The sequence below is a fragment of the Camponotus vicinus genome, unplaced genomic scaffold (genome assembly GCF_025532165.1).
Source record: "Camponotus vicinus isolate PSW18456_S1 unplaced genomic scaffold, iyCamVici1.0 SCAF_8, whole genome shotgun sequence".
Taxonomy (NCBI): domain Eukaryota; kingdom Metazoa; phylum Arthropoda; class Insecta; order Hymenoptera; family Formicidae; genus Camponotus; species Camponotus vicinus.
Genome location: NW_028141980.1, coordinates 2,039,285 through 2,056,414, shown reverse-complemented (window position 1 = coordinate 2,056,414; position 17,130 = coordinate 2,039,285). Strand labels below are relative to the sequence as shown.

At 43.1% G+C, this 17,130-nt stretch overlaps 1 protein-coding gene across 1 annotated transcript; it reads right to left on the bottom strand.

Annotated features, from left to right (window-relative positions):
- Nucleotides 1–9,487: 9,487 nt before the first annotated feature.
- LOC145976267 (uncharacterized) lies at nt 9,488–10,063 on the bottom strand. Its single transcript, XM_083107336.1, has one exon. The coding sequence runs from the start codon at nt 10,061–10,063 to the stop codon at nt 9,488–9,490; it is 576 nt and encodes a 191-aa protein (XP_082963462.1).
- Between the last annotated feature and the right edge of the window lie 7,067 nt (nt 10,064–17,130).

Here is a 17,130-nt window from a genome sequence, read left to right as displayed (position 1 = left end):
GCTATCTCTTCTCTCGCGTGCGCCGTATCACTCCTTCGCGCTGTCTCTTTCTTTCCTAGTGTTTGCTCTCTCATGATAACTCTCTCGCAAAGAGTTATGTATGAAAGCTGGGACGGGAGAGCGCGCCAAACGCAAAGAAAGTACACCATGACATAGACTTATAACTATTTATTCTGCTTATATTTAGTATACAAATATAATTTTTGTCTTACATATTAAGAATTAAAAGCAAAAGCTGCCAGCTCGCAATCGACGAGTTGATGCTTGTTGAAGGTGTCGCTAGCGCGTATTACATTCGATACTTCTTTCGGATCCGTTACAGTGGACGCGATATTGGAGAATTGCGTAAATTTGACATCGACTGTCTCGGTCACTCTAACCAATCGATCAAAAGTTACATATATGCATTGATCGAGATCGAACATACGAGTAACGTCGATTCGATCATCATCATGCGTACATCTGAAGATTCGAGACTTATGAGTTTGACGTCGTTAATCGTATGAACTCGCACTGTTAGCGGTCCAACGCTTATAAAACTGTAGATGTCTTGAGAGCCGTTCCGAAGGAGATTTAGAATATTATGACGTTGCTCGTAGAGTCCCTTCCACGTTTCGAGAGATAATATCAGTTCCTTTCTCCGATGATCTCCTATGGCAATCACCACGTAACTCGGCGGATCCACGTTGATACCAATTTCGAAGAATTTGAATTCCGTCAATGCGTATCGTCTACCTAGTATACGAACCGCACGACGCTCCAACGAAATGCTATGGGAAAAATTAAAATTAAATAATAGTAATTATACAATTTGTAAAAATAGAAAAATAGAAAGAAGTTAAACGAAACTTACTCGTCACATTTCTTCTCAAATGATGGAGTTTTATCACGACTCGGCACATAATTATTCACGCGTCTTCCGATGCCACCGCTGCTGCTGCTGCTGCTTCTTTCAACGTAGTACATTTCTCTGGGGGGTTATGAAAAGTGGAACCACCAAGTGAACGGTTAACGCGACACTGATCGTACAGGAATTAACCGAGTATACGTGACGCTCATCTTCCAAAAGTATAATGTGGGGGGGGGGAGATCAATGCTTCTAACGCTCTGAAATTTAGGAGAAGGGGGAGGCGGCGCTCGGACAAAAGAATTCTTAGAAACGCAAGGAAAGGATTAGGGTGGGGAAATAAGAGATAACACATATTAATGTTTACATATTTTATTTTTCTTGCAATTCTTTCTGGCGTTGAGACCACCAATTAAATATTTTGAATACATTTTGTAATGCGCAATTCTTAACATGTTTTCCACATCGCATACTATTGGTAATATCTAATTTATTTAGAGAATCAATATTTTCGTAATCTGCATCCAAGGTTTCAATGATATAGCCGTTTCCCGCATCGTCTAGTATATCGGTCAGCCATTCTCGCTTTTCAAGTCCTTTAACGTACACGACAGACGATTCTTCTTCTTCTTCTTCGTGTATCGTACCAACGACAGCTGTTGTAATTACACGCTGAGCCAAGCCATACGGAACGTTTCCGTCTTCCCATTGTAATCCGTGATTTCTAATGAGCCATGAGACTTGACATCGCTCAGATTTTGTAAGCACGCTCCACGGTACGGGACTTGCGAAAAAGTAATGCGAGAAAACATATCCCTTTCTCAGGATTGCCGCTTCCTTCACGACAAAATTTCTCCCGACAATAAATCCTTGCAGATCCACAAACGTTGGTACGGACATGACGAGATCTCTCTCGTCGAGAGGAATGACGACACTCTAAAACCAACGCCTCGCAACACTTTGATTTATATCCTGCTCCTCTTCCCCTCTCTCTTGTGTCGCGAACACTTAGGTGATTTTGCGTACAACGTTGGTCAACGGATTGTACTGGATCACGCGATCGTGTATGATGAGACAGTACGCAGTAGTATTCGTCGGCACGTTCTCCTTACACTCGAATTCCAATCTCACATCCACGATTGCGCTCTTGACCGATTCGTTGTGTCGAGAACAATCGATAATCACGAATGGACCGTTACGTAGAAACATCGAGACGGTGAGACTCGGCTCGAGATACTCGTATCCGTAATAATTCTTGCAGAAGCGCGTGTACGTGTCGTACAGAATGGACCATCTGTTTTTATCGAAATCCAGGTTCATATCGTCGTACGGATAACATTCCGAGTTCAGATAGAGTTTCACGTTGATCAATTTGCAGTCGTCGAATCGACTCGTATCCTCAGACATAACATTCTTCCGGCCTGTTTGCAGAGCGAAGACAACGTAGCGTGGTTTCTCCAGCTGAGTCGCGGTTTTAATGGCCCACGAATGCTTGGTTGTACGCTGCAATAACGGATACTCGTACAGATCCCACGAGCGAAAACCCATGCTGAGATATCGTCCGCTTTCCAAAGCACGCAGCATCGACAGTTTTTCGATCTCGCTCAACAGTACGTGTGGCATTCGCCATTGTATCTTGAATATGTTGATCGCAGGCTCCAGCGTCGAATCTCCAAGCAGACAATTGTTGTCGTTGCGCGATCGTATTAAGATCAATTCGTGACGAGCGTTAATCACCATGCGTTTGTAATCCTCGCAAAATCCCAATAACATGTAGAGCGGTACGCAAAAATTGAAGTGTCCATTTGCATTGGTCGACGCATCCCAGCCGGCGTTCCTCATAATAACGCTTCTATCGGATGATACCGTTACATAGTTTTTGAGCGTAGTAGTTATTCCTACGTTTCTATTGCGATCAATCTCAACGCCATCGAGTTCGTATCGAATCTCATCGAACATGAATGCGACGCAATTATTTCCTAGTGCCACATCAGCTTCTCTGTCAGCTGGTGGTCCGTTTTTCGTTAGTTCTCCCTCGATGTATAGGAAACTCTCATACGGCAACGTATACAGATCCTGTTGTTGTATGGGTATTCTTATCTCATCACTGTATCCGAACGTTGTATTGGCGAACGGGTTGTACGTGTGAGTCTCGATCTTGACGATACGATCGTCGAAGATTGGCGCGTCACTGATGTTGAGGATGTCGGTCATCGTTCAGCTGTTTCGCACCGCGAATTCTAAAGATTGTAAAAACGCAACGTTCGATGCGCTGAGTTTCTTTTTCTTGGATGATTGGATATTGGCGAACGTCGACGTTGTTGTTGTTGTTGTTGCTGGCCTCGTAAAGATTACGTTATCTCTCACGTCTTTCGATCCGTTCAATACGAGCATCTCATACGTCGCATACGTATGTTATCGCCGTAGTCGTCGTACGTGTAATCTTACGGTGATCTCTTCTCCTCGAAAATCGAGCAATCGTCCGTTCTGATCGACAACGCGTAACGTTAAATCCGTAATGCTCCGCGCGATGATCGGCAGGTAAATGATCTGCGCCGGCGTTTCCGATATCTTATATCCCGGTAATACCATCGGTGAAAGTTCATGTACCTTATGAACGAGTTTGCCGTTGTTGTACGCGCCCGCGGTCACGTTACACTCTACGCGGATAATATTCACGTTGATAATGTTAATCGGCATGTTCGATTCGTACCATTTTCGCGGCTCGAAAATACGATTCGAGAATCCTAGCAACGATCCAATGTTGTCGGGCTTGCTAAAGTTTATTCTGTATGCGCATTTGATCTCGCTCCTCATCTTATTGTAATTAGCGCGGAGCACTATCGGATATTCTCCATCTTCATAGTCACCGTCGTCAATGTGTTTCTTATCGCGATGTTTCCGTGAAATTGCATGTTTCAAAAATGCATGTATATCTCGCAACTCGTAGGGTCCCTCGGGAATCGTAATTTCCGCGTCGTCTTTGCCAAAGTAAAATTTATTATTCGAGGAATTCACATTCGGTATCGTGTGATAAGTCTCAAAATCCGTTAGACCGAGCTCGTATGCATCGTCGCCAAAATCTACGGCGGGAAAGAAGTTTGCCGCGAGAAACGCTACTCTTCCCAGTCAACGTGAATGTCATAGACATGTCGGCAAAACTGTTTAACGAATACTGAATCAAATAGCGCAATATCCGTCTTTAAATTCACACGCATCGACCGTTCGAAGAAACTGCAAGCACAATTGTCCGCAGATGCTCTGATCGTAAGTTTGAACAGATGTGTGATTGTACTGTATCTTCGTTACGTTTCGTCCGAAATATCGCACCAATTCATTCGGTGGTCGAAGATTGCCGAAACTGTCGAAATATACGACACGATTTCCCCTCTTTGCGTACGCTACCCAATGAGTACCCGGTCCTTCGACGCTATCCAAATTTACGATACCGCTCTCGTTTCGATATATACCACCGATCAGTAAAGAGTCGCGCATGAAAACACCTCTAAAATATGGAATGCGCACACGTCTTGCCAGTTGTAGCAATTGTACGTTGGTAGTTGCGCCCTGCGGCATTTTTAGCGTCTCTTTGACGTTTTTTTTTTCTTCTCGTTGAGACTTCTCGTCCGTATTTCTAAGGAGCGAGATATAATCCGCGACCTTCCATGGCGCGATTGTGACGTAGCATCTCTTGCAAGTGACGTTGCGCGGCTTTTCCGTTGTTCACCGCCTTCGCTACACCCGCCGCTCCACCGATCAGGGATCCGAGCGCACCCAACATTGGTAGAATCGGCAACACGCCGCCGCGTTTCGCTACCGGAAGTATTCGTTTCTTCGCCGTTTTTTTCTTCGTCTTCGTCTTTGTCCTCTTCACACCCATACCGAGCTTCGTCTTGGCTTTCATCGCTTCCCAGACAGCTGTGGCGGCGGCTCTCTCACCGAGAGTCGAATCTCCCGCACCGATGCGATTTCGCGCTTTCTCGGCGAGTATCCTATCCGCCGCGTGTCTCTCGGTGAGATCGTTGCTCCGAGAGTATGCTATATCGTGTTCACGACACGCCGCATCCAACGGATTGATACCACGATCGCCTCTGGCTAATCGCTTCTGCAACCGCGTGCCTGGACCGCAAAACTGATAGCCGAGAATATGGAATTCGATCGGAAGCGCGTTTATCGCACGATTTAAGAGACCGCTGCCTCCACAATTCTCGCTGACATACGTAGCGATCTTTTATTAACGGTGACGGACCGTCGATGTGCCTTCGCTGCCACGGCTGATTGTAATGTCGCATGCACGAACGATATTGTTGAACCTCCGAATCGGCCTTTATATATTCTGGAAGCTTGTCCCACAATCGTTCCACGTAATCACCAAAATTTTGCAGTAAAACAATCTTTGGGATATACTGCAGTTGTTCGGCGGTAAGCCGGAAAATCTCTCTTTCATCCGACAGAAGGAGAAACATTTTTGATACTGAGCGGTTTCGAGTCGAGACACCTCTATAAATATGTCTCCCCCCCTCGCGATCATTCGCAAAATTGATTCGAAAGAGAAAACATGCGGTTCGTACGACAACCTTTGACGATACGCGTGACGAATTGCGATGACAGATTACGATCAATGGGGGACAACGCGGAGATGCGCAGACACGGTACGATGCTATCGACTACTATACGCGCGATCGTTTGCGGTCCCTCGAATTGTGGTAAAACCAACGTTCTGATAAGTCTACTGGAAAGTCCGCACGGTGTACGTTTCGAGAACGTGTATGTGTACTCGAAGTCGCTGCAACAGCCGAAATATCAATATCTGGAGAATTTGTTGACGCCGATCGACGAAATCGGCTACTTTACGTTCTCCAATAACAGTGACGTCATTCCACCGAGCGAGGCACGTCCAAACTCGATTTTCGTCTTCGATGATGTGGCGTGCGACAAGCAAGATACGATAAGAGAGTACTTTGCAATGGGTCGTCACTCGAACGTCGACTGTTTCTATCTCTGTCAGACGTACACGAGAATACCAAAACATCTTATACGCGACAACGCGAACCTGCTGATCTTGTTTAAACAGGACGATACTAACTTGAAACACGTGTACAACGATCACGTGAATACCGACATGTTGTACGAGGATTTCAGTGAATTATGTCGTACTTGTTGGCAGCAAAAGTATGGATTCCTAGTGATAGATAAGGACAGCTCGCTTACGAACGGGCGATACAGAAAAGGATTTAACGTGTTCGCGATACCGCGAAACGATTAGTCGCTGCCGACATTCCGTCGAGAGGGGTGAAACGCTCGACACTCCGTCGACATGGCTGGAAGCGATAATATTCGCGAGCGTGAAAAGCTTGCGAAGCAGATTGAGAAAACGAGCGAATCGATCCGCAAGAAACATCGCGCTTTGAAGACCGGTAAGATCGACGACGATATCGCGGTCAAGACCCATTTTGGGCCTATTATCGAGCCACTGCAAAAGATCGCCGACAACTCTAGCTCAATCGCGGTGAAAAATGAGCCGGAGAGTAACGCTGACGCGAAGATTAAAACGTTACCCATCAAGCGGTACAAGGAGGAAGAGGAGGAGGTGGTGGTGGATGCAACACCGAAAAAGAGGAAACGATTGAAGGCGAATCGTTTATCGACACCGCGTACATCCGATCTATCGGATGCTTTACTGGTTGAACCGCCGATAACCTCTACACCGTCAGCGACAACAAGAATCGTACAACCCACGATCAACCCTGAATCACTCGCAAACGAAAATGTTTTCGAAACCACGGGCAACTCGCTCGAAACATCCGTTCGAAACATGTTACAAACGTCGGAAGGTCAAGAAGTGTTACGAGAGCACTTGGGACCACTGGGACAAAAGTACATGAGCGCTCTCCTTAGGCGACGAAAGAAAAAACGAGATCGATCACGTGTACGGTGTCTATTTCGACGAGAATGAAATGCGTCTCGGTAACAAACGATTCGACATTGATAGAGATGACTCTATAATCATTGACAAAGTGAGATATATCGGTACACCTGGATCATACGAGTTGATCTTCAAGAGAATTGACCCGATGACATCATATATACTGAGGACGATATGCAAAAATATAAGAGCATATTAATGGCGACGAGTGCGCATAAACGCAAATATGATGCGCAAGGTCGATTAAATAGCAACAAGGGATACAAGTATAAACAAATAATCGCACCGTTGATGTCGATCGAATCGAAAAAGAATAAATCCGGAACGGGAGTATTCATGCCTCGCGCGATGACGCTAACCGACAATAAGATCGATTACGTGCACTGGGACGACCCCAACGAGCTAGTGGATCGGCTACGATTGCTCGACGCTTCGCACCGAGCTGGCCACAACGCTCACGACAACGAGATCCTGTCGATCCTAGAGGAACTTCACGAAGCCGGTCTTATTATAAATTAAACGGTGTCTCGACAAAACTTATCAGTCGATCGATGTCATTCACATCGAAAAAAATGCCTATCAACAAATTTGGATTATTCGAACGGAGAAATGATGCGATCGACACAAGCGATCATTGGGGTAAATTGGTGACGAGTTACTTGCGTCAAAACGCTCTGTGTCGCGTCGCTACGGACTATGACGCGAGGTCGCTCAAGATTCGCCGTGTAGCGCAACCTGAGGCTGATACCGATGCAGTCAACAAACTGTACGTGGAACAATGCGTTAAAACGTTGAAGAATCAACAGAAAGAATCAGACGAGAAGCTGACTGCGTTCGAGAAGGACGTGCGAGCTTTGCAGACTGCTATAAACGAACTTCAGCGGGCGATTAACACTAATTCAGAAACGGCTATCAACCTGTAATGAGCGGCTGTAGTGAACGGCTTAGGAGCGGCTATTGTACAATTATTGAGCATCTACAAAGGCTTATCGAACATCTGCGAACAGTTATCGAATGGCTACAAACGGTTATCAAACTACAATGAGTGGCAGTGATCGAAGAGGAAACGGCTGCGAACGAGGCTACGAACAATTCAAGAACAGCTGCGAACGAGGCTACGAACACCTCAAGGACGGTTGCGAACAAGGCTATGAACACGTCAGGAACGGCTACATACGAGGCGGCATACAACTACGGAACGGCTACGAACGGGTCAGAAACGGTTGCCAACGAGGCTACGAACGGGTCAGAAACGACTGTGTACGAGGCTACGGACTACTTAGAAGCGACTACCAACAGGATCAAGGACGGCAACAAATGGGTCAAGAACGGCAGTGAACGACTATCAAACGTCTATCGAACGGCAAAGAACGCCAACGAACGGGCCAGGAACGTCTATCGAACGTCTATCGAACGCCAACGAACGGGCCAGGAACGTCTATCGAACGACTATCGAACGTCAACGATGGATCGGCGATCGGGAATAACCGGGGAAGCGAAGAAACAACATAGTTTAGAGAAACGGCAGTTGGTGAACGAACTGCACGCACCGGCGAGAAAAAATTTTCCCCGAAGACACGTCATAGTGCGGGGATACGATGACCTGTGGCAAGCTGACATCGTCGAGATGCGTCCGTACTCTCGTTTCAACAGAGGTTACCACTACATACTCATTGTCATCGATGCGTTGAGCAAGCACGCGTGGGCCGTACCACTCAAGAGTAAAGGCGGAAGCGAGACAGCTGACGCTATCGCCGAGATAATTCGAGATAGCAAGAGGTGTCCGAAAAACATACAGACCGATAAAGGGAAGGAATATTATAACGCCGACGTGCAACGGCTCGTGCGAAAATATAACATCAATCACTATTCTACGTATTCGGTATTGAAGGCATCGATCGTTGAGCGATTCAATCGCACGCTGAAAAACGACATGTGGAAGATGTTTACGCTGAACGGATCTTACAAGTGGATCAACGCGTTGCCGCAACTCGTATCGGATTACAACGCGCGCAAGCATCGAACGATCGGTATGCGACCCGTCGACGTTACCCCCGCGATCGCTGAAAGACTCTTGACTACGGTGTACAACCGCGTAAATATCACGGGTTCGGCGAAATTCAAAGTAGGTGACTCGGTACGCGTTAGCAAGTACAAGACAATTTTCGAGAAGGGTTACACACCAAATTGGACAACCGAGGTGTTTAAAATTGTAAAAGTGCAGCATACTAATCCCGTAAGCTATTTACTCGAGGACTGTCGCAAAACATCTATCGCCGGAGCGTTCTACGAGCACGAGTTGCATCGCGCGAATTATCCGGACGTATATTTCGTGGAGAAAGTACTGCGCAGGAGGGGTGACGAGGTTTACGTGAAATGGCTGGGATTTGACAATTCGCACAACTCTTGGATACATAAGGACAATGTGATTTAATTCATACAAATTGTATTTATTTTTAATTTTAAGAAAAAATATGTACAAGATATAAAAATATACATGAAATATATAAAATACAAAAATCTTTATTAATACATCCTTTCCAATAATCGTATATAATACAATATATAAAATATGAAATACATATACATATGAGATACATATGAAATACATATAAAATACATATACAAAAATAATATTTCTTTATAGTATAATATCTTACATTATATCACACACTATATTACATTATATTGCATTACATTATATATATATTATATTATAAGGGTATCTGGTAATGTCCCCATGGTAACGTGTCGGTCGAATCAGGTACGATATACCGCTTGTCGTCGTACGGACTCAGAGCAATTTTCGTTTCGCAGACGGTATACACTTTGTGCAATTTCGATCTTATACATGACTGCTGTCGCGTCATTTCGATCTCATCGTGCAAACATCGCGTGTAATCGTCGAAGGTTATATTACGCGCTACGACATTACTTTTAACGCCTTTAACCTTCTTCGTATCCTTTTTCCCGTCCACTCTCACCGCGTACATCTTTGCTCTAAGCCCTACGAATTCGGTCATTTTCGCACCGTTATTTTCATCCTTCATCAAGCCCGGCACTTTTTTATTCACGAGCGGTATACCGTACGCATTGTCCGCGGCATAATCGCTCGTATCGAATCTAGCGATATCGCGCTTCATGTTCTCGTACACATCGACGCGCTCGACGTGATATATTAGACTATCTGTGTCGGTGTACATGATCTTACATTTGTCGCGATACAGGGGAGACATGTACTCGTGGTGAAATTCGTACAGACACTCTTTCGATATGTCGAGTATGCACATGCCGACATATAGATTGGTTTATAAAATTTTACTTCCAATTTGCGCAATTCTACGGCGATTAAATTTTCCGAAAAAACGCTTCGACTATGGAAATTTGGTTTGGCGATCATCGCTTCTGCGCCGTATCGTCCGTCCCACTTTGTTAATAATTTTACATCGACGCGATTACGCACATTTTCCATCGTCTTGCCAAATACCGCGTTATTCATCAGTTTATATAAAATTTTTTCAAAATCATTTTTCGCGAGTGTTCTAAACTGTGTATTTAATTCGATATAACTGCGAAGCCACGGAGATTGTGTAAATTGTAATACGCGATGTATTTTTGTAACGCGAAGGCCGTGTCGCGTACATTGCTGTAGATTACGGTAGTGTATCACGTAACGCTTCTTATCGTATAATGTTGCGAGGAGTTTGTCTTGCCGCTTGCCGGGCGGCTTGTCGTGTGTCGGACAAAACGGTAGGTCAGTGTGCGTATCGTGAAGATGTTGCGAGTACTCGAGATCGACTTCGAGGATATAACCCGTAGGCGAATCTAACGCGATCGATGCTACGTCAAAATTCGACACGTCGTCGACCCATCGAAAATCGGCATAGGGCAACGATTGACACATTGCCCATCCGTATAAATTATTTACATCGAAATACATCAAGTACGACGATGATTTCGATGGATCGTACGATTGTTGCATGTACTTGTTATTAGCACGCGCGTATCTGTTGGAACATTGGCTCAGACCACCGCGTATACCGCGTTCGATAAACATGACCATGTCGATGTCGGTAAGCAATTCGAACGTAATCTTGGTATGCTTCAACATGGCATCCCACGTGTATCCGGGGAGAGTATAATAATACGCGGGGTCGAGTCCGTAACTTTTGATGCAACTATCGCGAAAGTTTTCAAAAATATCGGCTAATAACAAGACGTCGATTTTGAGATACAAATCGCTATATTCACCCAGCGTTCGAATGAAGAATCGCGTCCAGATATTCTCGGCGTGCGCGTAATCGCTCTCGGATATAGTTTCACCGGTCAAGGAACTGTAAAACGATTCGCGCGGTGGTAAACACGTATCTTGCAACCTGTCGACGCAATCAATGTATTCGTACGGAAAGACGCCTTTCCGTGTTAATAAACTGAAATTTTCTGCAGATAAATTTTGAAATTTCGATTTTAAAATTTTGAGTTTGTCTTTGTCTAGATAAGATGCCAATTTGTCGAGATTTGCCGTAAGAAATTTGTACGAATCGATGAAGCGTAATTTTATATAATTTTCCCAATTGTCTTGTGCGACTTTAACAGTTTTTGTAAACGAAATATATTTTTCCTTGGTTATCGGAAGTAATTCGATTTCCCCTTCGAACGCTGTGGCTATATCCTCGATAATGAAATGCGCGTCGTAACCTGATAAATTATGAAAGACTATCGGAATATATAATGATTCTTTGTAATTTAGATTGCAATTTGAGTGCGCGGGACCCCTATATCGCCCGGTTAAATGACAATGATCGCGTACGCGTGTATCGTTTTCTTGCGTAAACGGCTTTTCGCATATATGACAATGCGTTGCGCTGTGAAATTTTTCCCACTCATCCGATGTTAAATTTACCATGGGGACATTTGCAGTCATTAAAATAGTCTTAACGCGAATTGCTAAATTTCTAAGTTCTTCGATGAACCACGAAACGCAATCGGCGCTACGGCGAGAATTATAAACGGATAACGAGTTGTCGTACGAACAATGCATATAATACGCTATACTAAATACCCGATGGTGCTGGTACAAATTTTGCTGTTCTTTCTCCTCCATCTTGGCCAAAACGCATTCCAAGTCGGCATAGATCACAAATGGAAGCCGCTCTTTCCTCGTGTAGTTGTTGAACTCGAGCCACTTGTCCTTATCGCTCGGCAATCGGATAGCGCAGTCGTTTATTTTTCCGCAGTCTACCGTATGTGACTGCAGCTTGTCTTCTGAACCGAAATAATGTAAACATCTGTAAAAGAATATTTAAATTAAAGATTTATGCAATACATTATATTTTATAATTACATAAATTATTTAAATTATACGTACCGATCACAGATATATCTTTGACCGTTGTGTTTGCTCAACTGTGAACTGACAAGTCGCGATAGATTCTTGATCCACGCGAAATGTCCGACGCTGTTACCGTCTTCCACGTTCAGCAAGTTCACATGTTTGTCTTTCTTGTGTTCCGAAAGACGTACCGGGCCGATGCTGTTCTCTTTCTCGATGCTGTAGACGTTGATGGAGATATTGTTTATATGTTCAAACTTTTTTAGTTGGTTCAACGTCATCGGAAACTCAATATTTTGTACATTTAACACCGTCGTATAGTGGGGATATGAAGATTCCCGTTCCGCATTCCTTTCGGCGGGGTACAGAGCGGCCACCACTGCCCACGCGAAACACGCATTGTCTCTGGATTGTACATTAATTACCGCTTTCTTCGCCGTAATTTCTCGCGGCAATTTAATATAACATCCCGCGCGCATAGAATTATATTTATTTACATTAACAGTCAAATTCTGTATTCGCGACAATGCCCAGCCACTATCGCGTTCCTGAAATTCTTCTAGCAATGCTAGGGTGGGCTCAATAACGCGACACTCGTACCACTCGTGTAAATCGGACGTGCGAAAGAGTTCACAGTTTCTCGTATTGATACTTTTATTCGCGCGTTTATCACCCGACACAAATTCACCGTTGAATATAGTGTTCGCTTTTACACTGTTGTGTCTTTTTATAACGTCTTGCACTTGCTCGAGCACGATGTCTTTGGCATCCTCGAGAAATTGACGAGGTTCGATATAGTTTGCGTTAATCACAGCACCGGTCAAAATACGGCTATCGAACGCGGTATCGATCTCTCGTCAAACGAGTCTTTTCGCGTTATTGTCGCCGCTGTAATCACCACCGCTGGGTATAAACCGTCTCTGCAATCGAGTCTTTGCACCTTCGAGTCGCGCAATTTTAGCCACCAGAGACTGTCTACTTCCGATCGAGAGTCGCGGACGCTTGACATGGCTGCGTTCTTCGAGCTGTTTGATAAATTCCTCGCAACGCTGCAGCCATGCAAAATACTCGCCCAAGGTGGCAATTTGGCGGGACTGCTCCACCAGGTCGCGTTCAGTCTGCTCGATGTTTTCCATTTTTCATGTCTTTTTTTTCACACTTTTAAAACACTACGTCACAGTTTTCTATGGAGCACTTGCACGTGTCGATGGGCGTTCAAATCATGTACTATGATTTGATGCGCTTCAATCCTCCTTATATATATTTCATCCTTTCTTATCTTTGTGAACGGAGGAAGCAAGGGCGCAAAGCAGCCGAACATCGGCGCTGATGCGTTGCATTCCTTCAGAGAAAAAATCGTTGAAGATGATTCTGGGGGGGGGCACCATTTGTTTATATTGTTTATAAATTCGCGCAACGCGTAATTCAATGAGAGAGAGATAAGGATACGTCCAACGGAAAAAATCTAGAATTACTTATATTGGGGGTGAGAAAGGGGGGTGTACCGCGAGAGCACAAAGCAGCCGAACATCGGCGCTGATACGCGTTGCATTCCTTCCGAGAAAAAATCGTTGAAGATGATTCTGGGGGTCGCCATTTGTTTATATTGTTTATAAATTCGCGCGACGAGTAATTCAATGAGAGAGAGAGATAAGGATACGTCCAACAGAATAAATCTAGAATTACTTATATTGGGGGTGAGGGGGGTGAAGGGAGAGGGGGTACCGCGAGAGCTGTTACTTATATTGGGGGTAAAGTGGGTGAGGGGGATGTACCGGGGAGAGCTATTTTGTTTGCGAAAACATGTCCCGACGCGTTAGGGTATGTAATACAATATTACTTATCATTGCGATAAAATTACTTATCATTGCGAGAGAGAGAGAGATAAGGATACGTCGAACGAAAAAAATCTAGAATTACTTATATTGGGGGTGAGGGGGTACTGCGGGAGCTGCTACTTATATTGGGGGTGAGGGGGTACCGCGAGAGCTGCTATTTATATTGGGGTAAAGGGGGTGAGGGGGATGAGGGGGTACCGCGAGAGCTGTTACTTATATTGGGGTAAAGGGGTAAGGGGGTAAGGGGTCCCCCGCGTGACGTCATTACCCCCGCGTGACGTCATACCCCCGAGTGACGTCATTACCCCCCCCCCGCGTGACGTCATTACCCCCCCCCCCGCGTGACGTCATACCCAAAGCTGCCAGATCTCCGCCGCAAGCAACATGCAACACGGCGTGGAGGGGGTAATGAGGATGTGAGCGTAAGCGTACGTGTGAGCTCGGCGCTTCGGCTAGCTTCGGATAGTAGAAGAGGACAGAATACAGTCTTCTGTCTTCTTCCTACTAACGAAAGCAACGGCCGACGCGCGACGCTACACGCTGCTCGCTCCTCGATATTTCGATATGCGCTCAATGTTTCTCTTACAGCTTTTTTATCGTATAATATGTTTATAATATGTATGTGTATATATATATATACATATATACATATATATACATATATATATATATATATATATATATATATATATATAATAAATATCTTATACAAATATATATACAAATATAAATATATACTAATTATGTTACAAAAATATATTATAAAACTATTATTAATATATTATAAAACTATTATTTAATATAATAATTGAACTTTTTTCTCTATATATATATACATTAAAAATAATAAAATAAAAGAATTTAATGAGTTTGGCGATTTTCCACACCACCCACGGGGTATCACCAATGGCGCGTTAGGTTTTTTTATGTGGACCTTCGCCTAGAGCCCTATTATACCACATTGTATTGATATGTATAAGAGGAAAAAAATATCTAGGAATAAAGGATAAAAGGAAGAAAATATTGGATAAATAAATATTCTATAAATTATTTATTATTTTTTTATTACCTGTTGTGTTTATAATATTAATAATAATAATAATTTTTTACAATATACGCGCCTCGGCCCCAGCTGCCTCCTCGGCCTCGGTCGCCTCCTCGGGCCCGGCCGCCTCTTCGGCCCCGGTCGCCTCCTCGGCCTCGGTCGCCTCCTCGACCGCCCGCGACGCCCCAGCCGCCCCTGCTGCGCTGCGCGTACCAGCGGGCACGGGCCCACCCGCCTCCTCTTTTTTTTGTTTATTTTCTGAAAAATAAGACAAATAAATTATTATATATATATATGTATATAATTTTATAAAATATAATTTAATATAAAAAATAATGTACCATTTTGCTCCTGCTGTTGCTCTTCCTGCGGCGGCGGCTGCTGCGGCTGCTGAGGCTGCTGCTGCTGAGGCTGCTGCTGCTGAGGCTGCTGCTGCTGCTGCTGCTGCATAAATATTTGCAACTGTGCTGCAAACAATTGTTGCTGCCGCAACAATTGTTGCAGCAGCCGCGGCATGTCGGGTGCATCCAGCACCAGCGCATCCATTTCCTCATTAATATCTTCTATAAAATTATTAAGAAAAAAAATTATAACAGAAACATTAAAATTTCTTAATAATTTTGTATAAATAATAATTTACTTACGAGACATTATGTTCAATCTGTCGCCGTGCTTTGGTGAACAGACACTGAGGCACACTCGGCATTTGTTTCATGCCGTTTCATTTGTTTTATACCGTTCATTTGTTTCGCGGCATTTTTTTTTCATTAGATAATCTTGTCGCCTTGTACTGTCAAGTAAACGTATTTTTTTATACGTGCTCTGAAATCTTGGTGTTCAAGAAACTGTCACAATCCCGATTTGTGAGTTCTGATTATTTCAAATTTTTATATAGCTATCATTTTTCATCTTTAGCTTCTTTTATTCATTCTTCTTTAATTCTTTGTTTCTGCCTATTTTTTGTTTCACAAAAATGTGTGATGAATTAAGAAAAAAATCTAAGCGAAGCTTTTCAGATGCTTGGCTCAATGATGATCGAATTAAATGTTGGATACGCAAAGTAGCTTTTGATGAGAGTTTGTATTATTGTATTATATGCAATAAAAATATTTCGTGCAACACACATGTTTTAAGACATGCGGATTCTGCGTGTCATAAAAATAATATTAAAGAAAATAATTCATCTTTAAGTACTGATAATAAAAATAATAATAAAAATTCAGATAAAAAAATATCCGAAAAATATAAATTTCAAGACCAATGGCTAGAGATTGAATTATTTAAGCCATGGTTACGCAAAGTATCACATGATATAAATTCATTTTTTTGTTCATTTTGCGATAAATCCATGAGAGGTGATTTATCGAAAATTTATCGTCACGCAGAATCCAAAGCACATATAGAAATATGTAAAATTAAAACAGAAACAAAGAATACAAACGAAAATATAAACATAACAGATGATTCACTTTTGTCGTTTGAAGAGCGAAAAAAAATAGCAGAAATTCGATATGCTGCATTAATTGCTGATAAAAATATTTCGCATCAAACTGCAAAAGAAATCCTCAACTTTTTTTAACATATTGGAAAAGATCCTAATGTGTTAAAAAGCATGAGCATGGGCCGAACAAAATGTAAAAACATTATTACAAATGTTTTGTGCCCAGTTGAAACAGATCGTGTCGTCAATAAATTCAGAATACAAAATTTTCAATTTTTATTGACGAAACATCTGATATAACTAATGATAAATGGATGACTTTTCTTGTTCGATACGTTGATCCAGAGACATTAGATATTCGCTCACAATTAGTTAAATTAATTGATATTGATGCCAAAGATTCAAGCGCAGAAAAGTTGTTTGAGGCATTTAAATGTGAAATGTGGAAATTACAAATACCATTTTTAAATATCGTAGCTTTATCATGTGACAATGCATCTGTTATGACAGGAAAACATTTATCGTTTAAAAAAAAATTAAAAGAAATATGTCCACATTTATTAACATTTTCATGCCCATGTCATTCCTCCGCATTAGCAGCGCATGCTGCATGTTCTAAAATGCCTGCATATTGCGACGAATTTCTAAAAAAAATTGCTACTTATCTCAATAGCAGTCCAAAACGTACGGCTATTTTTCGT